This window comes from Colletotrichum phormii, assembly GCF_030913505.1.
Source record: "Colletotrichum phormii strain CBS 102054 chromosome Unknown BDP81scaffold_1, whole genome shotgun sequence".
In the NCBI taxonomy this organism is placed as follows: domain Eukaryota; kingdom Fungi; phylum Ascomycota; class Sordariomycetes; order Glomerellales; family Glomerellaceae; genus Colletotrichum; species Colletotrichum phormii.
In genome coordinates, this window is record NW_026851443.1 from 1 (window position 1) to 25,658 (window position 25,658).

At 51.4% G+C, this 25,658-nt stretch overlaps 9 protein-coding genes and 1 non-coding gene across 10 annotated transcripts; 5 read left to right on the forward strand and 5 right to left on the reverse strand.

Moving 5' to 3' along the window:
- Positions 1–3,857: 3,857 nt before the first annotated feature.
- BDP81DRAFT_443948 (cell wall protein PhiA) lies at positions 3,858–4,478 on the forward strand (the record flags this gene model as incomplete). The annotated part of the gene is made up of 1 exon (XM_060591765.1): positions 3,858–4,478. One exon carries the CDS (start codon positions 3,858–3,860, stop codon positions 4,476–4,478), a length of 621 nt encoding a protein of 206 aa, XP_060451189.1.
- Positions 4,479–5,065: 587 nt separating this feature from the next.
- Positions 5,066–5,791, reverse strand: BDP81DRAFT_306559 (alpha-acetolactate decarboxylase; the record flags this gene model as incomplete). Its single annotated transcript, XM_060583287.1, has 1 exon — positions 5,066–5,791. The coding sequence occupies one exon, from the start codon at positions 5,789–5,791 to the stop codon at positions 5,066–5,068; it is 726 nt and encodes a 241-aa protein (XP_060451190.1).
- A 1-nt stretch (position 5,792) lies between these two features.
- Positions 5,793–8,339, forward strand: BDP81DRAFT_456284 (acetolactate synthase; the record flags this gene model as incomplete). The annotated part of the gene is made up of 2 exons (XM_060593143.1): positions 5,793–5,802; positions 6,664–8,339. The coding sequence occupies 2 exons, from the start codon at positions 5,793–5,795 to the stop codon at positions 8,337–8,339; spliced, it is 1,686 nt and encodes a 561-aa protein (XP_060451191.1).
- A 1,026-nt stretch (positions 8,340–9,365) lies between these two features.
- On the forward strand, positions 9,366–10,840 carry BDP81DRAFT_412091 (glutathione S-transferase domain-containing protein). Its single transcript, XM_060589188.1, has 2 exons — positions 9,366–9,674; positions 9,920–10,840. Exons 1-2 carry the CDS (start codon positions 9,623–9,625, stop codon positions 10,576–10,578), a joined length of 711 nt encoding a protein of 236 aa, XP_060451192.1. The 5' UTR covers positions 9,366–9,622; the 3' UTR covers positions 10,579–10,840.
- A 2,222-nt stretch (positions 10,841–13,062) lies between these two features.
- On the forward strand, positions 13,063–15,512 carry BDP81DRAFT_466815 (CFEM domain-containing protein). The gene is made up of 5 exons (XM_060594443.1): positions 13,063–13,708; positions 13,793–13,928; positions 14,013–14,228; positions 14,278–14,349; positions 14,401–15,512. Exons 1-5 carry the CDS (start codon positions 13,538–13,540, stop codon positions 15,423–15,425), a joined length of 1,620 nt encoding a protein of 539 aa, XP_060451193.1. The 5' UTR covers positions 13,063–13,537; the 3' UTR covers positions 15,426–15,512.
- A 748-nt stretch (positions 15,513–16,260) lies between these two features.
- Positions 16,261–16,884, forward strand: BDP81DRAFT_388109 (cytidine deaminase-like protein; the record flags this gene model as incomplete). The annotated part of the gene is made up of 2 exons (XM_060587052.1): positions 16,261–16,408; positions 16,481–16,884. 2 exons carry the CDS (start codon positions 16,261–16,263, stop codon positions 16,882–16,884), a joined length of 552 nt encoding a protein of 183 aa, XP_060451194.1.
- A 751-nt stretch (positions 16,885–17,635) lies between these two features.
- On the reverse strand, positions 17,636–17,736 carry BDP81DRAFT_t30. Its single transcript has one exon. It is a non-coding gene; the product is annotated as a tRNA-Trp (tRNA).
- Positions 17,737–18,130: 394 nt separating this feature from the next.
- BDP81DRAFT_412096 (uncharacterized protein) lies at positions 18,131–19,119 on the reverse strand. The gene has a single exon (XM_060589189.1). It carries the CDS (start codon positions 18,856–18,858, stop codon positions 18,313–18,315), a length of 546 nt encoding a protein of 181 aa, XP_060451195.1. The 5' UTR covers positions 18,859–19,119; the 3' UTR covers positions 18,131–18,312.
- Positions 18,913–19,193, reverse strand: BDP81DRAFT_388111 (uncharacterized protein; the record flags this gene model as incomplete). The annotated part of the gene is made up of 2 exons (XM_060587053.1): positions 18,913–19,074; positions 19,158–19,193. The coding sequence occupies 2 exons, from the start codon at positions 19,191–19,193 to the stop codon at positions 18,913–18,915; spliced, it is 198 nt and encodes a 65-aa protein (XP_060451196.1).
- A 1,866-nt stretch (positions 19,194–21,059) lies between these two features.
- On the reverse strand, positions 21,060–22,239 carry BDP81DRAFT_477100 (uncharacterized protein; the record flags this gene model as incomplete). Its single annotated transcript, XM_060594805.1, has 2 exons — positions 21,060–21,092; positions 21,559–22,239. 2 exons carry the CDS (start codon positions 22,237–22,239, stop codon positions 21,060–21,062), a joined length of 714 nt encoding a protein of 237 aa, XP_060451197.1.
- Between the last annotated feature and the right edge of the window lie 3,419 nt (positions 22,240–25,658).

Sequence of the window (25,658 nt, forward strand, 5' to 3'; positions counted from 1 at the left end):
CCTTATTACAGCTATTTAGAGATACTATTTATAATATAATTACTCCCTTATAGTAACTTATTGATTAGAGGGTGTATTATAAAATAGGAATGGTATTAGTATTCTGTAATTAGCCTATTACGTACGTTATTACGTAATTCTCTTATTTGTTCCTATATAGCACCTTTCGTTGCTCGACTCTATTTGGGTTAATACAAGCCACTTTTACCATACTTCATATGCCCATTTGTTACGAGCTGGACAAGGCAACCAACTGTGGCACAAAGCAAAAGCTTCGATAATGATGACTCCGGCATCATTGTCCCTTGTTCTGCATTATATAGCTACGCGCCCACAGTGACAAGTTGCGGCGGGCGTAACACCATTGCTGCGTGCCATAACTCATGACAGTCATCGATACTGCCTACTAAATTGGGAAGGAAAGTGAGACCGTTGTAGCATTGCTAATCGTGAAACGGTCTGTGGTTTGCGGAGGGAGTCTGACAGCACGGAACCAGTAATTATTAAGACATGGTATCGTAGGAGGGACCGACGGAACTAAGATGGAAGCGAAGGGTCGTTGTATCCGCACGTGTAGTCTGGACGATCGGGCTTCGAGCCTTCATCGACATGGTCTCCCGAACACGAAAGAATGACTGTGCTTCTGCCACGAAGCAGTGTCGCCATCGTGTCTGTGGTCAAGTTCTTTGGTTCCTCTCGCGTTTCCTGAAGGGATTCTGGCTCATATCTCGCGGGAGCTTAAAGCTGGCAGGTCACAGGTCAGATGAAATTCAGACAACAAACCCGCTGTGAGCACTGCGAACTTGTGAGCGAACAGGTTAGCGGTGATCCCGACAGTCTTCAGAAGGGCTATTTGTAGCGCAACATGGGGGTGGGTTAGTTTCATCAAGCGAAGGAGAGGTGCATTGGATGCTCCGGGGCTTCGGACGCTTTTCCCGCACAGGTCATGCCGGTATGCGGCACGGCGGGTAGGGATCTGAGAGAGGGCATGGCACCCATCATGTTTACGAAAATAACGTCTGTTTTCTGGCAGAAAGCATGAAGAAATAAATCACATTGCATGGGTCGAAGTTCAATGCCTTTCAATTTCTTTTTTCGAATTTACTTCTCACAGTTTACGGCAAGCAAACAACAAAGAGGAACTCTTCAGGGACCAAGCACATTTCAAAACAGAATCACATCATTTCTTGACGTTTCCAGAGGACGTTGTGTTTTCCCGATTGTGTTCTTAATTTCATCTCGGTAGACTGTATATCACAATCTCTATAAAAGTCAGATTGCAACATTGAACGAAGAATGCCCACGCCCGTGGTCAGAAAATCTTGAGGTGAACTTCACCACGAAGTCAGATAACACAATCATGATAGACGAGACGGGATGATCGCAACATCAATTAACAACCCAAAATCGATTGTGCCCAACGATTGAGTCAAGTTGTCCCCTCCACGTTGGGAATCTGTTGGCTTCATTGCTGTCACCGGGAGTCAGGGTGCACCAACCAATGACCACCTCAATGTTTTCTTCTGCCTGCGCCGTGTCTATCCCTATCTCATAATCGGGCAGCTGCCCTCTCAAACTTCTTTCGGCGGAGCATTACCTTCGTGAGAAATGATCGCCATTGCCATGCGCGAATTTAAACAAACTGTTTGACTCTTCGAACTGGTAAATTGGTTGGTGATCAACACACTGTGCTGTTAAGCTTGGTTATTTTTGGAGACGCTGTTGGTGCTATCGTGGATCATCTACACCAACCATGACCGTGTTCTTGAGGGAATTGTCGATCAGATCACCAACTGGCAGCGAGGAGAGAAACAACCATCGGGAATGCAACACCGTCGAGATTCGATGAACACAGGCTTTGGTCATGCTCTGCCGTGGCTCGCTTGTAAGTTTCCGGGGTCACCATGGCAGCTCAGGGGGTGAAAAAGAAATAAAAATACGCATCAAGGTTGTAATACTGGGTAAATGCGGGATAAAGGTGGGAACAACGTCTCCACGTCTCGTCCCAACTTGAAAGCTTCTGGGGCAGCAGATCGTCCGAACACGGCCCTTGAGCCATTTCGATGGATTATCCACCAGGCCATTGCAGTGTCCCACGAATCGGACTGGAGTGCGGCCTGTCGTGCCTCTCTGTGTCTCTTGCCGCTCCATTTGCAGCCAGGGGTCGAGTTGGGTCGAGAATGTCTTGCTTACAGACAAGCTCGCTATTGTTTCTGTCAATGTCTCGCCCAACGCTCTGAAGAGAATCCCAATGACGATGGTGCGTATTTTCCTCTAGCAAGCGCACGAGTCACTGTTAATTCGCCCCCGAACTCAGCGTTAGCCGAGCGCTTGACGCAGCTACTGACCAAAAGGACGGCTATGGAATATTCTCCGGAAAAGCACTCCTAGCACCAAAGAGATTTTAGCGGATCTACCTGCTTGCTTGACTCGGCTATTAATATGTTAAGGTTCATCGGCGTTATCGAGAGCGACGCTGGCAGGTTGGGCTGGCGTCAGTTTCACTTTGATGGACCCTTGACTGGGAGCAGTGACCGACTTTTTAGCGTCCTTGACTCTTGACTTTTTGTCGCCTCTCTCTTCTTTGTTCGGTCGTATTGTTGGCCGTTTCGTTTATGTAAAATGTTCACCTGTCGGGAAACGGGTTACCTCTCGCTTCCCTAGCTCCGGAGCCTCTGCCTCGAGCAAGAGCGACATGCTACGTTACGGCCCTTGGCCCATACCGTGTAGCTGTTTGCCCCCCGGGGAGTTAGACTATTTGCAACTCTTCGGTTATGTCACCTTGAGGATAGCCAAGACACGTCCCAAAGAGACGGCTCCTGTCTAAAATGCCTAAAAGGCCTAAAATGTCTGAAAATAGGGGACGTGGGGCAGCCGGTCGTTTGTTTGGGACATCACTGCCCACTTCTGCCCTATATTAAGGCACCGGGTGGCATGTGCTGGTCACCGCATAACACAGATATTGGTTAGGTGGCTGGGGGCGCAGCTTTTGTGGTAGAGCTGTGTGCGATTCAGCAGGACAAGCTTGCCAGCCACCGCCAGCCTCTCTCTGCCTCTTTTCTTCTCTCTTCTTTCCCCCCATTTTTGTGTCACTGTGCCGAATAGAGACCACCGGTTCATCCATCATCCATGACAATGGCTGTGCTAAATAGAGAACCGAACCAATCGGCATCCTCACCTTGTCCTTGGCCGGCTCCGTCCTCCCGAGGCCGCCGGCTGTGGCGCTTTCAAGTTCCCCATTCACACACTCTAGTCTCTGAGTCAACGTGCAGAGACCGAGTTGCGAGGTCGACCAGAGTCTCGGGGCGAAAGCAACGGGTTTCGCGGGCGGCGTAGACGGCAACGCTAGGAGGCGGGATGCCGCATCGCCAAGTCTCTCCGGAGGGGTGCCATGCCATGTCACTCACCCTTTCGCGGCTCGCCTTCGCCTCCTCTCATATTTGTCCGTGACTCCACCTACAAACCACAGGAGGCAGGGCTCATGATGTCAATCGGGCTCCGCAGGTATCCCTGGCCGGCATTACGAGAAGATCTTCGCCTCGGCAGTGCACACACTCAACTTTGGGCACTGGTTGGATTGGGACCAGCAAGCGCAACCAACGCGACCTCGCTTTCTGCAACCCGTGATTACGAGATGATCATCGAAACGGGGTCCCCTGGACTCCTAAAGCCTTCTAGTGGCACCGCAGCAACCAGCATGTGTGATTGTCAATCTGATATATAAGACAACCGACAGATCCCCTCCATCAACTCTCAGAAAGCACTACCTCATCACACTCACCAACCAACAATCTTAATCTCAAAGTAATCATCCGACCACATCAGTCTTTACACCCACAGTCACTTCAACCATCAAAATGCAGTTCACCAACATCCTCGCCGTTGCGACCTCCCTCATCGCCGCCGTCTCCGGCGCCGCGGTCCCCCAGCTCATCACCCGCCAGAACAACGGCACAACCAACGGCACCGCCCCCGGCCTCCCCGCCGACGCCAAGTTCCAGCTCATGGCCCTCCGCTCCGCCAGCGAGGTGCACTTCTCTACCTTCCAGGCCGCCAAGAGCTACATCTTCCTCCAGCTACCCAACCAGAACGCCACCTGCGACAGCACCGAGGACGACGACTCTGCCACCTTCTACCTGAACCAAGAGGACGGCGGCCTCTACCTCTACGGCGCCTCCGCCACCCATCAACAGCTCTACGCCGACCGCTCCGGCATGGGCCAGGGCAACCTCGGCTACACCACCGGCGCCCAGCCCGCGCCCCGCAACGGCGAGCGCTCCGGCTGGAAGATTGACCAGTACGGCGGCCTCACCCTCGACGGCGCCAGCTTCTTGGCTTGCCCCAACGCCATCGAGGACAGCTGGTCCGTCTGGGTTTCTTCCGGTGTCGCCAACCCTGCCGGTAACTCTGGCTGCCTTGGCATTGCTGTTCGCGCTGTTCAGATCACCGACCCCAACAGCTGCAGCTACACCTCTTAAGCGGTTGCTTGGCTTGTTTGATCTCTTCATCTTTCACACATTTCTCATCAAATTCGCATCGGTATTAAGGCATTGGGACTACCCGGGTATATCCATAGATGGCGAACATTTGCATTTGTGGCATAGCATTGCCATCGCGGTCACCCCGCTGATAGGACCTGTATATTGTACTGTAGAAGGGTTTGCCTTCTTTGAACATGGATTAATATGTCATTTTTCAACTTCACAATTTTTTCTTGCCTTTGTCAAACCGTGAATTTGCCGCACAATTTTGAATAAAATTTCTTATCATCCACTGGAGGAACGTATTACACGATGATATGGGAGTTGTTACTCTTGTGTTTTCACCCACAAGCAGCCCGCACTTGATTATGCCAGTGAGATTTGCCAAGTTGGGTTGCTCATCCTATTTCGAAGGATCCTCATAAGTGGACCATATATCAACCGCTAATCCAATCGGAGTAATCTTTTTATTTCTCTTCTCTCTTTTCTCCTCTCGCATTGCAACGACGTCGAAAATGTCCGTGGTAGGAGATTATCAGTCATTAGGATTGTCGTATGTTTCTACATTGCTCCACGCCCCTCTCCTAACCCTCCACGGCAGCGATGCCCTCCTTATCGCCCTCCAATGCGGCCTTATTGAACTCGGGATCGTTCGTCGGCAGCTCAACGTGCCATTTTGAAATCTGCGCCGCACCAATCTCGACCTCGCCGTCCGTACCAAACGACAAGATGTGCCCGCCCTGAGTCCGGTCCTCGGTAATGAAGTGCAGGTGATCGCCGGCGACGCTGATGCCCATGGTATACTCTGGCGACCTGAAGCCGACAACGGTGCCGCGCACCGGCTCCTCAAAGGTATGCGACGCCTGGTGCTTGCCGACCTCGACCAAGCCCTCGCCAGGCTTACTCTGACCTCCGGCCGTCCGCACCGTGATACCCTTGAACACGCCCTCGATCCTGATGGCCAAGAAAAAGTTTTTCGAGTCGGGGAAGTCTCGTGAGAGGTGCTCAAAAAGCTCCTTCTTGTTGCTAAATGCGGCCTTGATGGTTGCCGTGGGCTGGAAGCGGGTGATCATGGCGAACGGGGCGACAGCGTCGGAGGCGGGGCTTGTGTCGATTGGGGTCACGGTATTGTCTGACTTCATTTGGTAGAGCTTTCCGTCGAGGATGATCATCTCGCCGACCATGTAGCGAAAAGTTCCCAAGCCTTGGTTTCCGTGGGAGATGAGGTCTGAGACGGGCAGGCCCTTGGAGGCGACGCCGTCCATGAGGGCCGAGATGATGGAGTACTGGAATATTTCATTGACCGCCATGATGTCTTATGGTACCCGGTCAGGTCGTTCGTTTTCTTTGTGGTTAAAGTTGGATTTAAGTTTCAGTATACCGATACTTGGATAGAAAAGAAGATGAAGCCACACTGGTCAGGTGAAATGAGATAAGATGTTCACGGAGAGTGAGATGGTGAGTGAAGTGGTGAGTGAAGGTTTGGGGTTCTATTGAGTTTGGCCACGAAAGCGGCCCGCAATTGCTGACTGCTGGCTGCAGCAGGAGCGCACCTGCCCGCGCACCTTCCCTCCCGTCCGCCGGATCGGAGGCATCGGAAGGCCACGGAAGGCGGCTCCGGACCCAGCGACCTTTTCAGCGACGCACGGGAAGCTGCCATCAGGTGGCTCTTTCCTGGCGTTGATGGTTGAGTCATCAAGGTCATCACAGTGAGGTGGAAATGGAAGGCGCCGCTTTGGGTCCCCACTGCCCGGGGAGGGCGCTGACGTCAGTCGCACGGCATCACCTGCCACATCGCCGCCTCGCTCCTTCGGTCTTTGAATTGTTGTGGTTTTTGCTCCTCATCTCACCGATTGAGGGCCAAGCGCTAGGGAACTTTGCGGCATTTCAATCTCCACCTTGACTTCTCTGTCTCCGTCTCTCGCCGGTATCGTGATCGCGAGGTGTGAAGCTGAAGTTCTTGCTTCTGCTCCTGACCACTTGATCTTTTCGCATTCTCGAAGGGCCTCTGAAATTGACGCAAACAGCGTTCCTTATACCTTCAGCATTCCTGATCCAACCAGACTGGACCGGATCGAATGCATCTAATGCTTCACTTCTTTTCATCCTACTGAACTAAGCAGAACCTGAATTTCTGCATTGATTCGACACCACACGCAAACACATCTCACAATGTCTTTAGAAACGGTAGATGTCGTGATCGACTCTCTCGTCGCTGCCGGCGTAAAGCACATCTTTGGTGTTCCGGGCGCCAAGATCGACAGCGTCTTCAACGCCCTGATCGACCGCCCCGAGATCCAGCTGGTCGTCTGCCGCCACGAGCAAAATGCCGCCTTCATCGCCGGAGCGATCGGCAGGATCACAGGCCGACCCGGCGTATGTATAGCTACCTCCGGGCCGGGAACCAGCAACCTTGTCACCGGTCTCGTCACCGCCAACGATGAGGGTGCACCCGTTGTTGCGATTGTCGGCGACGTCAAGCGGGTGCAAGCTGCCAAGAAGACACATCAGAGCCTGAGGGGCGTCCAGCTTCTCGAGCCCGTCACCAAAAAGACCACTGGCGCCGTGCATCCGGATCAAATCTCAGAGATCATGCTCGATGCCTTCAGAACCGCCACGGCGTATCCGCAGGGTGCAACAGCTATCAGCCTACCAATCGATATCATGACAGTCGGAACCAAGACGTCCATCCCTGCGCTGCCCCCAAGCGCTTTCACACCACCCCAGTATGGCACATCACCGTCAGCATCACTGAGCAGGGCGGCGGCCATGATCCAAAACGCAAAGTTCCCAGTTCTGTTCCTCGGGTCAAGGGCAGCGACACCGGACGCCGTCGAAGCCGTCCACGGTTTCCTCCGCAAGCACCCCATTCCCGTTGTCGAAACCTTCCAAGCCGCCGGATCAATCAGCCAGGAGCTCGCCCATCTCTTCTACGGCCGCATCGGCCTCTTCCGCAACCAACCTGGTGATAAGCTACTCTCCCAGGCCGATCTCGTCATCGTCGCCGGCTACGATCAGTCCGAGTATGATGCTGACGCCTGGCACAAGAGCCAGAGCCTTGAGATCTTGCATCTGGACTGGATCCCCGCCGACTACGGTGCCTTCTACAACCCGAAGCTCGAACTCGTGGGCGCTATCGCCGCCAACGTCAAGGCATTGAGCGATATCTTGGCCAATGTCTCTCGTCCGCAGGAATCCGAGGTAGCAAAGACCATCTTCACAGAGTTCCACGCCTGGGAGCAGAGTCCCCAGGCTCTCGGCCAGACCGGCGATGGCCCCGTGCATCCTCTCTACTTCATCAAGCACATGCAGGGCCTGCTCCCTCCGTCGACAACTCTGGCATCGGACGTCGGCAGCATGTACATCTGGCTCTCACGCTTCTACTTCGCATATAGCCCCAAGTCCTTCCTCGTCTCCAACGTCCAGCAGACTCTCGGAGTGGCTCTCCCATGGGCTATTGGAGCCTCGCTGGCCCAGGAGCCGCCGTGCTCCAAGAAGGTCGTAAGCATCAGCGGCGACGGCGGGTTTCTCTACAGCGGACAGGAGCTAGTAACGGCCGTCAAGCAAGGGTGCAACATTACGCATTTCATCTGGAACGATGGAAAGTATAACATGGTGGAGTTTCAGGAGGTCGACAAGTACGGTCGCAGTTCGGGCGTCGACCTGGGTGGGGTCGACTTTGTCAAGTATGCCGAGGCGTTTGGCGCCAAGGGATTGCGCGTCAGTCGTTCATCGGAACTAGAGGCCGTCATGAAGGAGGCGTTGAGTTACCAGGGAGTCTGCGTTGTCGACGTTGAGATTGACTACTCTCACAACCACGAGCTTATGAAGAATGTCATCCAGGACAATATTAGTTAGAGTTTTGTAATCGGTTTAATAGTTGTAGGAATGTCAGACGGCCGTCGTTGCCAAGTCTGCGGGTTACTGTCTCGCAGAAGGAACCAACAAAAGTTTACTTTCCCCAGATGTTGCTCAATTGGAGGGACGATAGAGCGTCTAACAAACCCATGCTGGCTGCACGAAATGTAAATGATATCTCTTGGCGACGATCGAGTGTTACAGGGACGCATCGTTCACAATCCGCTCCATGTCGTCTTTTCTCGGCTGCTCCGGAACACACTCCCGGGACCACGATCTAGGTTCCCGTCACTGGACGATCCAGCAGGGCAAGGAAGATTGACTGAACAAAACAGCAGGCATCAGCTTTTTCGAAAGATTGCCGAGCTCTTCAGATCGCGTCTCGACCATTAGAATCCTTTCCCCTGGCGCCATTGCAGACTGCGATTGATCGCTCTTGCTTGCCAAGGAACTCGATGCCTCGGGCTTTGCAATGTCATGCCGGATTGTTCAAGTCCAAGGCACGATGCAAGTCATGTTCAAAGGGAGCTCCTCACCTCCCCTGAGTCTCCTCCTCATGACAGTCCTACGATTCCTCAGGGTCCTCAGGTCAACATCCGCCCGCACGGATGCCTCCAAATGGGCCTAAATGGGGAACGCTGGCGGAGGGAAGACGAGGTTGACCCACGTTGCATCGGGGCTTGTGGAGTTTCAATGCTGCGGCACGGCAAATGATATCATGATCTAAGATAGAGCCAACATCTGCAATAGGATCACTCCTATCAGTATCCGACAGTCGGATACTGTTCGAATCTACATGTGCACTAAGAACGGCATGAATGCAAGAGAGAGACTCCCAGTGGGGAAGCGGGGAGAATACATGATCTACGGATGTGAAATCCGTGCCGAGCACCGACCCTTGATTTCTAAGCTGGGTGAACCATGTTTGGCTGCTTCCCCGTAAACTCCGCCGGGAGTTCAGAGAGGCACAGAGTGATGAGCCAAGCATACGAGTGAGCGGGGTTATTCCCCCCTCTCTCAAGGCTGGGGGAACAAGTTGCACCACGACATCGGTCTTTCAATGGTGCAACTCTCCGACCTCACTGTGTGTTAATGTTGCATTGGTAATCAATTATCAACACTCGATTCCTTCAAATACGCACCAACTTCACCATCGCCAACCAACAGGCCCCCATATCTCCCAGCAGAAAGCCAAGAAGCCTAGTTCTTAACTCCCCGACAAACACATTTAGCAGCTTTCCATTTCATCAACACAGACCTGTATCAGAAACCGAATCCTGACAATGTCTTCCGCCGCCCCCAAGATCAAGTTGTACACCAACCACGGCTGCCCATGTACGTGACATCCATCTCCAGCCTAATCCTCGTTCTTCCTTTTCGTCTTTTCGCATTCAACCCCTCACTCTCTTTCCGCGTAACCACCTACCCCAGAGAGCCACGTGCAGAATTGAGCATGAAGACACACAATCACACCCCTCATGAAGTCTCACGACTCAAACCAGCGCACCACCCTCAAAATAATAAGATTCAATGAGCGCAAAGAAAAGGGGGAAAGATCCATAGCTAACCCCAAATCTCAGGGGCTCACCGTGCACACATCGCCCTCGCAGAACTCAACCTGCCATTTGAGGAAGAAATCATCGACCTCTCGGTGCCCCGCACAAAAGAGTACCTGGCCATCAACCCGCGCGGTCTCGTCCCCTCCATATCCTACGACGGCGAAATCATCACCGAGTCCGCCATCGTCAGCCAGTTCCTCGCCGACGCGCACCCTTCCCACCTCGTCCCCGCCCCGGGCACCAAGGACGCCGCGCTCACCCGCGCGCGCATCAACTTCTTCGTCGACACGTACTTTAGCAAGGCCAACTCATCGCTGTACAAGCTGCAGCTGGCCAAGTCGGAAGCCGAGGTGAATGAGATCGCGGCTGGGTTCATTGATGTTATCGCCAAGGAGGTAGAGCCGCTGTTGAAGGATGCGAAGCCGTACTTTGGCGGGAGTGACAAGGTTACTTTGGCCGAGGTTCTCACTGGATCATTCACGCTGAGGCTCTTCTCGTTTGCAAACTACGAGCTCATCCCGAAGAGCATCCTGACTTCGCTAGAGGAGAAGGCCCCTAGCTTCTACAAGTGGGCGCAGGTCGTCAACAGCACACCCAGCGTCAATGGTATTTACGATGAGAAGAACGTGGTGGAGCGGACTAAGCACCGCATCGCTGCTATGAAGGCTGCGCAGGCTTGACAGGAGGCTAGCCGACTTTGATGGTGGCTGCGTGAACAGCTGTTATTCATCAGGCTTCTTCGGGAAGTTTTACCAATCTCATGATATTAGCGTTACAAGTTACTTTTGAATATCACCTCACTTTGAGTTGTCAATGCAACCCATGCCCCTAGAAGACATTAGGCGAAAAGGTTAAAATTTACGAGATGTGGCTGTACAGCCCCTGAAGTCTGCTCGTACACTGGCGATTAACCCACAGGAGTGACAGTATTTGACCCCCCAGAGCAGTGGAGGTTGACAGTATCTTCTCACGGGTATGAAGGATTCACATTCTGATTGGATGGCGCCCAAAGTCTCCCTCTTCGCTCTATAAATCCGAGGAATAAGAGCAAACAGGATGTCCTTGTTGGCCACTGTACTTTGCACCTGCCCACACAGATCTCCATCATCGAGATGGTTGCCTGCAATCGAGGGAACAACCTGGGCGGGATGAAGTCCGATCTCTCTTGCAAGCCTGGACCCACGGCTGGTCTGCCTGACTGTGCTTTGCTTCGATGAGTTACAGGACGACAACTTAGTTCCGGCAGGCAAAAGGATGGACAGGGTGCTCGTATGATGATGGCTCTTCTCCGGCCTTACTACTAGCTTTGTGAAGGCTCGTACAACTTCAAGTTTGCTGTACACTGCCCAAGCAAGTTGCAAGAGGAAGGCAGTAATTCCAAGGGCCGAAGAACGCAGCAGGGCAGAAAATTACGTGCATATTAGTCAAAGAGGTCGCTACAGATTGGATCTCACGTCACACAACTGTCAATGCTGCATTCGATCGTGGTTTCGACACAGAAATCACACCATGCTTTTTGACAACCGTTGAGATTTCAGGTGTGAGATTTCACCTCATCCACGCTCGAAATTCGTCGCAAAACCCGCAGCGGAACCCATATCGCCCGAACGGAGATATAAACCGATTAGGAGTCCCTCCGAACTGAAGATTCAAATCTTCGGCTCAACAGAGTGCTTGGATACAGATTGTCTCCCACTTACCGGCGGGAGACTCGAGAAGGACGGATGTGTCTGTTGAGAGGATCAGATCAGATTGACCAAAAAGGCTCTATAGATGGTGTGTAAGATTTTGATTCTAGAAGAAACAAAGAATACGAGATGAAGGGCCGAGTACATTGAGAAGCTTTTGCTGGTCTTTTGCTGGTGGTGTGTTCTGTTCACTCGATTGCCACGATTAAGTCAACTGAGCCACCCTTCCAGATGAAATCTGATTAGATTATTAGTAGGCAATATCCAAATTATTCAGTCTGGCACCTGACCAGTATCTGCCGTGGCGGGGGAGATTGTGGAGGCTGCTCAACCGCTGTCAATCAAGTTTTGAGTGAGGCAGGCAGATAGACCAGTACGCCAACTTCGAAGCACCGTTGGGATCACCTTAGGCCCAACATGCTCGTCAGAAACGGCATCTGAGAGGGTGGAGAGATCCGTAGAGTTCGAGAACAGACATGAGGAGCACAGAGAAAGGCGGGAGTGTGTGAGAGAAAGAGAATGGGCGGAGTCTAAATAGAGTTTGGCTGCTTAGACTCAGAAGAGACAACCACAGACCAAACACTTTCCTTCCCCCCTCATATAACAGCTTTTCTGCAACAAATGTGGCTGAATTGGGCGAATGAGAGGGCGCTGTATATGTTGGCCAGCCCTTCTCGAAGGCGGCTTCGAAACACTCGAGCTGTGTGAAACATCACAGCGTATATCCCGGAGGACCAGCCGGTTAGGGACAAGGGTCGCGGGGGGCGGGGAACCATGGGCCGAGCCACCGAGTGCTTCGCACTAGCTGCACAGTATGGACTAGAACCTGAACGGTCCTTTTCGTTTCCCGCCCAAACACGGACTCTGTGGCCCCGCAGAACGCAGGTTGTCAAGGGTAGATGATGGAGCGAGAAGGGAAAACAAGATAAAGAGGTGGACGAGAGGGTGGACGCGAAGACAGAAAGAGGAAAGCCGCACTGATCGCTTTGATGGACTTTCTCCTGATCGGCTCAATAGTTGGGAGATGGCGCGATGGACCTGGTCCCGTGAAACATGACAACCGACACCATGGTTGCTTGAATCTGCCGCTAGAACTCTAAGATTTTCCACTGGTGATGCAGCGGCGCGGGTTCAAAGGCCGAGAGCTGCTGGGGGGACGTTTGCCAAGTCGAGTCCATACATATTCTTATGCCGGTAATTAAGTGCTTCCCATGCCCGTGCTACCTACTGTCTGGGTAGATCTCTGCTCATTGAGCTTGGTGTCCGTACATATCCGTATAGCCTAAGGCGCGGAGGGAGAGGAAGCTAGGAGGTGAGGGAGGGAGGGCATCGACAGACACAAGGCCAATCAGCTCGCAGGCGCACAGAACATGGCGCGCACACTTGCACACCACTTCCTCGACCTTTCCATCCCATCCACAAAACCTCGCAACACTTGGACGGGAGGTGCTCTTGCAGCATTGCAGCAGCAAAAAAGTGAGGGGAGAGAGACGAGGGAGGGAGCTTTGTCCACCCGGAGCCCCCCTTTGACGTATTTTCCCGGGGTGTGGTCATTCTTTGCATCTGAAGCAAAGACCAGTTATCCTTGGTGTGTCGAGATCCATGGGGCAAACGCAACGAACGGGTCCCCTTGGGAGGAAGGGGAAGGTTGATAACGTTGTCCTATCCCACCTCGTCAACCAGGGCTTGTGATGCATCTCCAACGTCGTCTCCACTGCCACCGAACTCGAACCTCCAGGGGTTGGCTATTTCAACACTCGTTCTCGGAAGATCTTGAGTTACATGCGCGCCCGGTGCGGCGACTTGGCGACCTTGGCCCTTGCCAGTACCGAGCAACTACGTCCATCCGGACACATACAACTCGCGTTAGACGGCCAGAGCTATATGGAGCTGTGAAAAGCCGGGGGCAGAAAAACAGAAAGCAGCTGATACTTCGTCTCGGATTTTCGATATGCGGCTATCAACATCGTCAGCGGCCTCTCTCGGCCTGCTATGGATCACATTTGCTATGTCGTTCGTCGGCGCCGTGGGAACAGCCGGGGAGGAATACTTCGCGGGTGAACACGTTCATTTGATTGCGAGGCAACAACTACCTGATCTTAGCAACATATCGACATGCGGCGTAAGTTCATTTCAATGTTGGAGGCTCTTTTTGCGCGGTTGCTTTTCCGGAATGAACCCACTTTGGCTAACACTCTGCACCCAGTTGAACTGCCTTGTCCAGGGTATCGCAGGGGTCGGATGCGACCTCACGAACACGACGTGCTCGTGTGCGAGCACTGGCCTGGGTCAGCTCGTCGGCCCATGCTTGATTGCGAACTGTACCATGCAAGACTCCCTAGGTGAGTAAAGTCATGAGAATTGTGATGATAACACAATGCTCTGGGCATGAGGAAAGGGAGTAGAATACTGACCAAGCGTTCCAGATGTCGCGAAGCTACAACAGACGCAGTGCAACCTACCTCACGAGTCTGACACTGGGAAAGTCCTCGCCATTCTCATCACTGTCTACGTTACGGCTGTCATTGCGATTGTCTTGCGACTTATTGCGAAGAATCTTGCAAAGACTTGGAGTCTAGACGACGCGTTGATCATTGCGGCTATTGTCATTGCGATTGCCCCCGTGTCTGCAATCATTCTTAGTGAGTTCGGTGGAACCAAATGCTCAGATAAGCGACTAACTGTCAACAGTGTCAACCCTAGGATTTGGCAAGCATCTCTACGATCTCAAGTCGGGTGGTTTGCTTCAGATCCTGCGTCTTTGTAAGTCAATGCCATTCTCATATCGAAGCAATTCCAGCTGACGTCTTGTAGTATACGCCGCCGAGATTGTCTACGTCTTTGTACTCTTATTCGCGAAGTTATCGCTCGTCGTCTTCTACTTGCGAATTTTCACGGTCCCAAAGTTCCGCATCGCTGCGTACACTCTGATCGGATTTCTCGTCGTCGGCCAGGTAGTCATTGGCTTTCTGACCATCTTCTCATGCCACCCGATCGAACTATTCTGGAACAAAGACAACCATACCGGTGCCTGCCTCGACGTCAACCAATTGGCCTACGCGAACTCTGCCTTGGCTATCATCCAGGACTTGCTCATCCTCGCCCTTCCGATAGCGATGCTTCCAGGCCTGCAAATGAACCGGAACAAGAAAATCTCGGTCGCCATGGTCTTCCTTCTGGGATCCGTCGGCTTCATTTCAACCATTATTCGTCTTCAGGTTCTGGCAGTGTTTGGTAACTCCATCGACCCGACGTGGGACTACGCGCCCGTTGTGTGGTGGACGACTATCGAACTAGGCGTCGTTGTCGTGTGCGCTTGCGCGCCCATGATTCGTAACCTGGTCGAGAAGAAGTTCCCTGGCTTCGCGCTGTTTGCGAGATGGACCACCCCGAAGCCATCAAAAGGCAGTAGCCCCTCCTCAGACGGCAGCGTGGACAAGCCGACAAAGGCTGCTGGGAGATATCAGAGGTTTGGGCGGAGTAACAGCCCACCTCAATTTAGCGACAACTACGTCCGCGACTACATCACGAGCCCCAAGGGCCCTCCTGTCCTACTAAAAGACGACCAGACGCCGTTGCGTAAGTACCGAGACATGTACGCGTACGGTGGATCCAAACCCAAGGTGCTCGAGCCCTCTTCGCCGCCGCCTCAGCCGTACGACCTGTCATGGAGGTCGATGAACCCATATGGAATTCCCAAAGATGATCTCGAATCAGGCATTGGAAAGACGAATTATAATCTTGATATTGAGATGCTGGAAAGGAAAGGCAGGGACGTGTTGGTGGAACAGAAGGAGCTTTGCTCTCTCTGCGGAAGAGAAAGCTGTAGTCACATGTAACAAAACTGTTTTCTGTCCGTTAAATAGATATCCATTTGTTTAGACATGATAATTGTTGCTTTACCACTTCTTCAACAACTCGTTCTCGTTACTCCCCGTCTTATTCGGAGATGGTTCCGAAAAGACCCATATTTCAACCGGACGTGCTTCCGGAGCGGCCCGAAACGGACCGGTCTTGACAGTGACATTTTCAGCTGACCAGCCACATAATTTGCGTGCAGCACAAGAAAGCCACAAGACTCAAAGATACGGACCGCATCCATCGTAATCTTCTTATCACGGAATAATTGACGATTGCAACCTCAGTAGATAGGCCATGGCTTACCGCCACAATTCCTATCTGTTTGTTGAAGACCTCACTACCCCGGTCCCCTTTCTCTTAAAGCCCAACTAATGCCGCAGACAACGCAGGATCCGAGTACCGCAAGAGTCTACTACAGACAACTCGTGGGAAAGTCTACAACGTTCATCTGCTTTGACGTCGACACACAAACAATGCACAAGCATTGACCGAGTTTCGCCACTTCCCGCAACAGTGTGCACCTCCAGCTCACTAATCCAAATCAGGAGCTCTCCGAAGCTTGAAGTGTCCCAATCTGGACAGAAGCCCGCGTCGCAGCTTCGCCTCACAGCTCTTTGCGCGAAACGAGAAACGATGCGCGCATCCTCACTCTCTTTGAGCCTGCTCAAGGCACCGCTCGGTCTTGTAGCCCTGTTACTGGTCGCCTCAGCAGTCGGACATGACGATGGTGATCTTCAACGGTACATGACCTTGGAAACATGTCCGCCGCTGAAGATTGTCAATGGTATCAACTTCACCACGCGAGCGTACTAGATGCGTCAGGCCAACCTGGCTCTGCCCAACCCGTGCCCGTTCGCGGCCTTTGGCTCAGCGATTGTGAACCACACTACCGGCGGCTTGGGGGAGCTGGTCTGCACCGGCGCCAACAATAATGCTGGCACAGGGAACCCGACTCTGCATGGTACCAGAAATCTCACACAACCCAACAAAGCTTTTTCCCCATTTTTCAAGGGTTTTGCTGATCATGAAGCAGGGGAGATGGCGGCCATTGACAACTGCTCGGCAATCTTTGTAGATCCCCAGGGTTCATACCGGATGACGCCGGCCCAGACCCTGGCCGCCTTTGCCAACCTGACCATCTACACCAACGCCGAGAGCTGCCCCATGTGCGCATCGGCGGTGCACTGGGCTGGCTTCAGGGAATACGTTTTTGGCACGAGCATCGAGACCCTCACGGAGGAGGGATGGGGCCAGATCCAAATCACGTCCAGGGACGTCTTCCGGCAGTCCTCGGGCTTACCCCGCCGAACAAGGTTGCTTGGTCCGGTCTTGACGAACGAGACGGACCCCTTCTTCAGTTGGCAGTTTAATGCGGGTGCGCCCTGTCCGCAGGGCTGCTCTCGGGGCGGAAGCGCAGGCGGTTGTCTTCCTGCATGATGGGGTCGAGGTGCGCTCGGCTTGGGTGGAATTAGGTTGCGGTTATATTCCCAAGAGTCCCTCCAACTGAAGCAACGTCAACGGACTTTTTGTAAGAGAACCTTGTGATCTATTGGTTTCATGTTGTTTGCAATCTTCAGCACTTGCGTGTCGCTTGCTCTAGTTGGCTTTTTCCTTGATTCTTGACATGGGATGTGCGAGCCGAGGTTCATTGCCAAAGTTGTCAGACTGGATAGGTTGACAATATGCTTGATGCAAGAGTATCATTGTGAAAAGATTGCACTCGGGAGAGGAAGTCAATCTTTAGTAAAACGCAATGAAACGTCGGCTGCGAAATATCTGCACATGCAGGAACAAAAACGAAAAAATAAACACACCCATCAGAGAGCCTCCTGAGACAGAGATCCAAGCGATGAGCTGATAACATGACTGACCCCCACCCGATTTGAACGGATAACCTTGAACGCAATCGCGAGTTTCGCTTACGAATTCCGCGATTACACGAGCAAATTGTTAGACGGCGGGTAGACGATCTGGTATTTTGGGAAATAGCAACTTTTATCGCCTATACGTGGGATTTTTAGGATTTCGAATAAAAAAAAACAAATGCTAAAGCCACTTGAAGAAATAATAGAGAAAAATTAACTCAAAGGTACTTTCTTTCCTTAGAGATTATCTAGCGTTGCTAATATATTAGATATTTCTTAAGATATGAAATCTAGACGTCTACAGGGCGTACTGGGCAAAAAGCTGACCCCCACCTGATTTGAACAGATAACCTTTCGATGGCAACTCGAAGACCTGGAGGATCTCGATCTGGAGTCGAACGCGCTACCGTTGCGCCAGAGGGCCGATGAAGACAGAAGTGATTATCGTGAGCTCAAGTGGGCAGTTGCCGTGGGCCTCGTCTATTCGGGCGAGGGCTAGACCCGCTCCTTCTATCCTTGTTGGGCAGAGTCTTCAACAGCGGTGGGGTATCCGGAGCCCTCCTCAGCTCGCTTCTGCGACCCTTTACAGAGCAAGTTAGTACTCGTCACAAGGTATTGGAGTTGTCTGCATTATGACCGACATTGTTGTAGGTGTGATTTGGCTTAGGATAATTGCTCTGCTCTTCCGTGTAAGTTCCATGTAAGCAACATATATCCAGGCTTAGCAAACCTGCAGAGAATGTCAGACCAGATGTATTGTTGTAGACGAAGCCTGAAAGACTCGAGTCAGACACTTTGCTTGAAAACGAAGGACCAAAGCCGAACAAGTCAAGAAACGTCTTTTCAAGTATGAGTCCTAGTAGTTGAGGCAAAAAAAAAAAATCTTATGTGGAAAGATGAAGGAGTTATATCTCTTATGAAGGCCTGATAGGACTGGATTGCTCATCTCTGGACCCATCACTGACATCGAGTTCATGGCTTGTGAGATTGTTATTCAGTTTTACTTGCCTTTCATTACCGAGCACAAATCACCCCAATCGGTCCGTTGATCCACAAAGATGGAAAACACAGGCTGCCCCTCCAACATCCTCGTCTCCATCCCAAGTCTCAACACGACCGGTCTATCCTCAACCCGCCTACTAGAACCAAACGCAATTCTCGTCTTCATCACACCGCGCTCACTACCAAGCTGGCGCAACTTCACAAAGTCACCGCTCATTGCAGTATTCAAGATGTTTCTCGTCTCGTCACTAGCAGCCGCAAGACGCACCCACGGATTGGCACCACCGCCGGTAAAGCCACAAGCGACGATGAAGTTCTGGTCAGCCGTACCCGAGGTCCTGTACTGAACGTATCCGTCAAATGTGTCAAGCCCCTGCGTGATAAACATGCGCCGGGACGAGCTCCACATGCCGTCGGGCCGGGCCTTGACGAACTCCACCTGTGGTGGCGTGGGCGGGAAGCAGAAGGCGTTGCGGTAGATGGAGTTCATGTTCCCAGCGAGCGTCTCCGCTACGTCTGGCTCGAGGAACTTGCTGATGAACATCACGTGCTCAATGCCCGGTGCGCTGTGCTCTAAACTCCAGAGGCGGCCGGTTTTTCAGCGGAGGAAGACATTACCGCCTTGGTCTCTGAGAAGAATCCCGAGGTGACGACGGCCTGGGTCGTTGGATCTATGGCAGCGGAGGCTTAAGAAGTGCGCGCCGTCGGGCATCAGACTCGTCTCAGCTGTGATTTTCAAGCCTTTGTTTGTGATTGCGTACTTTTGAAGTTGGTGTCAGTTTTTGGACCATTATACAGCTGACTTGATTCAGATAAAAGTTGGAGGCATGGTCACAAACATACCTCGGGGTTATCCCATCGAGTGCTGCTTGACGCCATTTTTGCCAAGCCCCCCAAATACCCACTATTTACCCATTATTACCCCGCATTCGAAGGGGTACTTAACGATACGTCACTTACCCTGCGTTCTTTTGCCTATTACTACTACTATTACTTCCAGTTTGATTGATCCTATGATATCTTCTAGTGATTCTGATACCTCTATTACATCTAATACTCCTATTACTTCTATACGCAGCTATATAGTAGTTGAGGTCCTTCCAGAAGACCTTACTACTACCTGTAATTAGATTATACGCCCGAGCGCTATAACGTAGCGATAGTCCGGCCCCGCGAACCTCCGGCTACTAAGTATGGTCTTCCGGGCTCCTTCCGGCCCTTTGACGTACCGGCCCGGGCCCAAGGGGTACAGGGGCTGCCGGTAAGCCCGCTTAAACTATTCCTTTAATACGTTCTGCAGAGCCTCGTAGAACAGTAGGCATAATAGACAAATACGGCGCCCTTATCTAAGGAAGGCCCTAGGGCTAGAACCTCTAGAGCAAATAAATAGAGGAAGGCTTTAGCCAATAAGATCTACCTCTTTTTAAGGATCTTATTGTATATAGGGATATATAGGGAATCTAAATTATTAACCTACTGGTTAACCTAGCAGGAGAGGGAGGATCCCATCCACCTATTTACGCAGTTTATATCCCGGGACCGTTTTCAACTACTACTCCAGCAACTACGGATATTTAACACTGCTGAATTCCGGCCTAGCCAGCCAGCCCAGCCTAGCCAGCCCAGCCAGGGCCGGGGCCGGGGCCGGGGCCGGGGCCAAGATCAAATGCCAGATGTATACCGGAAGGTTAACCAGTAGCTAGCCTATATCCAAGAGACTAGGGATTCTCTTTATATACCTAGTTTAGACCTTATAATCGACGAGGCTATAGTCCGATTTACAGGTCGATCTCTTGAGATAACAACGATTCCAACGAAACCTATCCTAACTAGCTATAAGATCTAGATCCTTACCCAGTCTGGCTACTATATACGGTGGCTGTGGCACGTACAAGGAAAGGGCCCATACGCATTAGTCCCCCAGGCCCAGCCTGCCCAGCCCAGCCCAGGCCGGTTGGCTAGGCCTGCTGGGCTAGCTGCTGGAAAGCTGGCTCTGTTGACACCAACGCAGCAGGTAGTAACTACCCTTATTTCCCTACTTCCAGCTGCAACCTACCATGTATTTCTTAACAACCTCTTCGCCTCTATACGTCTCTTTCGTACCCTGAGGAATTAACAGATTAGAGCTTCTAGTACCTACCGGAAGAATAGTGGGATAGATAAGATCTTAGTTACTAAGAAAGAGACTAAAGGACGGGGTATCCCCTAGGGCGAAATACACTATATCCCTACTTTAGATAGGGAGGTAAGCTACTAGCCCGCCCAACCCTACTCAGCCTAGCTAACTAGGAACTAGGTCAACCAATTCACCTCGAAGGATAATGCCCTCGTACTCTTCCTATCAACTGTCTTCCAGGACGGCTAGGAAGTTATTTGTAACCGCCGCCGCCCAGCGGGGGATACTATTACTAAAAAGGCTACCCGGCAAGTGTTTAGCCTAGACGTCCGCAAGGACCTTCTAGTGCCTAGGGCAATCGATGAGTATAATCACAAGATGAATGGGGTTGATATGAGTAACTAGATAAGGTCCTACTATCAATACAGCCACCCTATTCGTGTTACGCCCGCCGCAACTTGTCACTGTGGGCGCGTAGCTATATATGCAGAACAAGGGACAATGATGACCGGAGTCATCATTATCGAAGCTTTTGCTTTGTGCCACAGTTGGTTGCCTTGTCCAGCTCGTAACAATTCGACGAGGAGGTTACTCGAATTAGTAGTTATAAATAGCTTTTTACTACAGCTCTAGGGCAGCCCTAGGTAGTAGAAGGTAAAGACCTATTACCGCTAGTAGTAACTAATTACAGCACAGCTTATCTAGTAGTTTAGACCATTAGCATAAGGGCGGCAGAGGTCACGGCCTAGACAGGCTATAGATAAAAGGAATACCTCCATCCCATAGGAACACCATATAAAGGGGTTATGGAAGGTTAACTCCCCTTATTCTTATTATAGTAATATAAAGGTATTAAGGGCCCGCTAGATGCTAGGTAAAATATCTAGGAATGGAATCATATAACCGCATAGATACACGAGGAAGGGCTGTTTAGACTGTAACGTACCCTTATATATTCAAGGGGATTATTGGTACCTCTGGCATACGCAGAATATATACGCCATTTAGGTACTATAACCCTATTGGTTAACTCAATAGATTCACAACTCCTGATTGGCTCTACCCCGCCCTTGGCAAAAATGGCGCCAAGCAGCACTCGATGGGATACTTGATCTCGCTGCTTAGTACGATATCAATTGCGGTTTCGAAAACCGATGGCGACATGGCCAAAATTCCGAAATAGCCCAATGGAGAGTCAGTCGGAGCAGACCAAGCAAAGATTGACAAGTCATTGGTCTCCTTAATAATCTCTTCCTGAAGTCGGATGAACGCCCTGTTCCCCTCGCCGTAAAGAAGTGGCATCTTAACTCCAAAAACACCCAAGAGACAGTACGCCAAATCCTCTTCTCTCTTGGTCGTGCGCCCAGATGCCCAAGACATTCTTCTCGCAACGGGTATTGTCGTCAAAAGGCCTTCGACTCTCCCGCTTCCTGCCACGAGTATGCTTTTGTCAATATTCGTGCGTTCTTGGATGATGTCGCATAGATCGGCTTGACTTCCAATGTAGTTCCAGTCCTTGTCAAAGAAATCAACGCGTGTGGGGGCGATCAACTCCTGTAAAGTCCACCCGCGAGTGAACCACTGGGACTGTTGAAGTGACACCCCGTCGACGCCCACATCCGACAGGTACGCATAGCAGACTGAGGATCGCGCGTACCATTTGAACATGGAATTGATGGCTTCCGTCAGCTCTGTGAAGTCCTGTTTGTTGATGCAACAAGTATCCACCCAGGCATATTTGTAACCTTGCTGCAGCGCAAGGCGACAGAAATACTGAATCTTTCTCCATCCTTTCTTTCGCGCTATCATATCAGGTTTACCAAAATCTTGGTAAGTAGCCTCATCATGATCGGCCTCCCATCGGTGGGGAAGGATGTGTCGCAGCGCCACACGTGGCGCTACCGGTTACTGCCGTACGATACCGCTTTCCACAAGCCGATTACCCGTCTTGTACGGTATATCCCATCGAGTGCTGCAAGGCGACAGTACATTGGCTCCACATAACGGGCCCCCTTTTACCCCGCACCGCATCTGGTACATCCACTGCTTGAGTTGCCCCTATGATTTCCACTCCGGTACATCTACCAAATCCATCATTACCAATACTCAATTAATGGATTCTGACGATTCTGACGGATCTGGCCGTTCCACGGGCTCGGCGAAGTCGTGTATCTTTGCCCTGCTGCCCGAGGACCTCGCCGCCGCCTGCACTGCCGACTGTACGCCGGAGCAATGTGATAATGCCACTGTTCGGCCCCGCGAGCCTCCGGAGGTTGAGCCCGGTATCCCTGGGAAGTACACGAGGATGGGCTGCCTCGAGTGCGATGTAGCTCTCTGTAACTCAGAAGATTGCTGGTACCGATTTCATACGCAGAATCTCTAGTAATTGGAAGTATCTATTATCAATTACGTTGGTTGGTTGGAAAAAGGGGCCCGAAGTGGCCCGATTGGCTGCTCCCCCGCATCTCAATGTACTGTCGCCTTGCAGCACTCGATGGGATAGATATGACCCTTATACGGATCTTCTATTTAGAGGAATTAAGCCACTTTCTACTATACATGTCTTCTACTTGCTACCTCGCTGTTACGGCCAGCTAGTCGTAGGGGTAGTTTGCAGAAGTTGAGGCTGCGGAACTGGTAACAGTAATCGTAGTCGTGGAATAGTTTCAAGGAAGCTATGTCTGTCAATCGTAAGGGTAGGTAAGGCTTCGGTGATCAATCGTAGTCTTGTCAAGGTAGTAGCTGAAAGCGGATGTTAATCCTGATACGAAGTTAATTGCTGAAGAGCTATGGAAGTCTGTCCTAGAGTCCAGCTCAAGTCCATCCTTATATCCAAGTCCTGATCCTGAACATGTCCCTTGTCCCTTGGGTCGTCTTGGGTCATTCTGATCCAGAATGATCGTTTAGCCCCCAATTGATGATGATGATGATGTATTTAACGTCTGGTAACAAAAGGACGTGCCGGGCGCTATGCCGACATGGTCTATGCTAATCTAAACTATGTTATAGGCTACCGTCTTCACCTAACGTTCCTGTTCACTGACTCGGGCAAATTTCGGAAAAGAAATTGGTCTCCTCTATCCATTTGCATAGAAGAGAGGCTCCCTTAGCAGAACCTAATAAGAAATCAATGCTTGCTTTGGCTATACGTTGGCGGAGGTAGCGCGGTGTAGCCTTGCGTCTACGCTTGCAGAAGTAGAAATGGACTGGTGTCTTGGGTTTCCCACAGCTGTAGTTGAGCAACGCATCTTGATGAGCGAATCTCTCGTGGTATGCTGCAAAGTCTCCATGATGGGATCTTGCTGCGTATAGCCTTCCTAGTAAGTGCCGAGGGAGGCGGAGTTCGGGCGGCTTAGGGTGAAGAATTATCTCGAGGTCGGCATATTGCCGAGGGCATTGGGACAGCCATTTTCTGGCAAAGGCTTGGAAGGTAGCTACTTTAGCTTGCCTTTCTAGGTGCGCTAATGAGGGCTGTGGTTGTGATTTTGGGATTAGTTTGCAGGCTTCCTTGGCTAGAGCATCTGCTTCTTCATTTCCTAGTACTCCCGTGTGCCCAGGGCACCACTAAACATAAACCCTGCCGGGGGTTGTCCAGCTCTCTCTTTGTCTCCGAGTCCAGGAGGAAGAGAGCCTATTGAAGGCCCTAAATCTAGCCTGGCTGCTTCCTATGCTCTGGGAGTATAGTCTAGCCGCGACTGCGAGGTTGTCGAGGTAGATGTTATTTGCTATACGAGCCGTAGGAGCCCGGGTGGCTTCCATCAGGCCGTGATACGCAGCATATACCTCCGCGTCATATACCTCAGTTTGGGAGCCGAGTGGTTCGGATCCGCGGAAGATCTACTGTGTAGCTTGGTACCCTACCCAGCCTGCTCCGGCGGAGGTGCTGCTGCCGTCCGACATCTGGGACCCGATAGTATAGACAACAATGTCCCGCTTGGAGAAAGTTGCCATCCTGCCTGTAAAGGAGAGGGCCTGTTCTTCTTTGGTCTTATTAGGTTCGTAGCCGACCCTGGCGAGGGCTGTCTGCCAGTCCGCTAGTTGCTCCCAAGGGGGGAGTTCTAACGGATCGATGTATTCGGTATTTTTGCTTACGAGGCTTGCCATTCGTCGTAGCCGTGAGTCTGGTCCTGATTTGTCCCTGAGTCTCGTTCGGAGAGGGTGTCGCTCGTCCAGACGATGGATTCTGGTGGACGCTGTGTGGAGCTTCGCGTCCAGTATCACCTCTGCTGGGGGTAGAGCCGCCTCGCGCTGTAGGATCGGTACAGGCGTAGTTCTGTATACGGGGACCATCGCTCTGATGACTTTGGTTTGCGTTGCGTCCAGTTAGTGTAGCAGACTACTAACCCCGTTTAAGATAGTACGTCTATTCTTTATCCGGCTCTTACCGGGCCACTATGCTTTAGATGTATAGTACTGAGTAGGTAATATACAAGAGGTGATCGCTCGAGGAAATAAGTATGCAGGCACGCCCCAGATAGTGTTCCCTAGTCCCCGTAGTCCATTAACTACTTAGCATACTTTTATAAAGAGGTTTCTTACGTAACTTTTAAATATGAGTTTACGGTCGAAGTGAACGCCGAGCCAGCGTAGAGAAGAGCCTTCTTTAATAGCCTGAACTATATAATACCTCCCATCCGGCAAACCTACTATAATTAATGGGTTTCCGTCTTTTCGTCTCTTGGTAAAGTAGATTAGTTCGGACTTATCGAGATCAAAAGTAATTCCTTCCGTCGCGCCCTATCCTAAGGTTTCTTTCTATTCCTTGGTTAGGATATCATAGTTATTCTTTAATGATATTGAGCTTATTAAGATAGCGACGCTATCGGTATAGCCGAAACGAGATCGCTTCCTTCCTAGGCGAGCTATGCCTAGCTTGAAAAGAGGTTCAATATAGAGCATGAACAGAATGGGAGACACGGGTAAGCCTTATAGTAGTCCGTATTCGAGACCGAAGACGTCTCCTACCTCCCTATCAAGCCTTATTCTTGCTCTCCTTCCGGTAATAAAACTTAAGACCCAGCGTACGAGGTTCTCCGGCCATCCTTGTTCGTAGAGGCGTCGGACTAGTCGTCCTGGGAGTACGGCGTCGAAAGCCCCTTTTATATCGAGCGTAAACATAGAGGTAACCAGGCCTCTTTGCCAGGCGCACTCGATATCGTGGATGGCCGCTGCGATGAGGTCGCTATAAGAGCGAAGAGGGAGTGCTCCAAACTATTGATCGTGCAGAA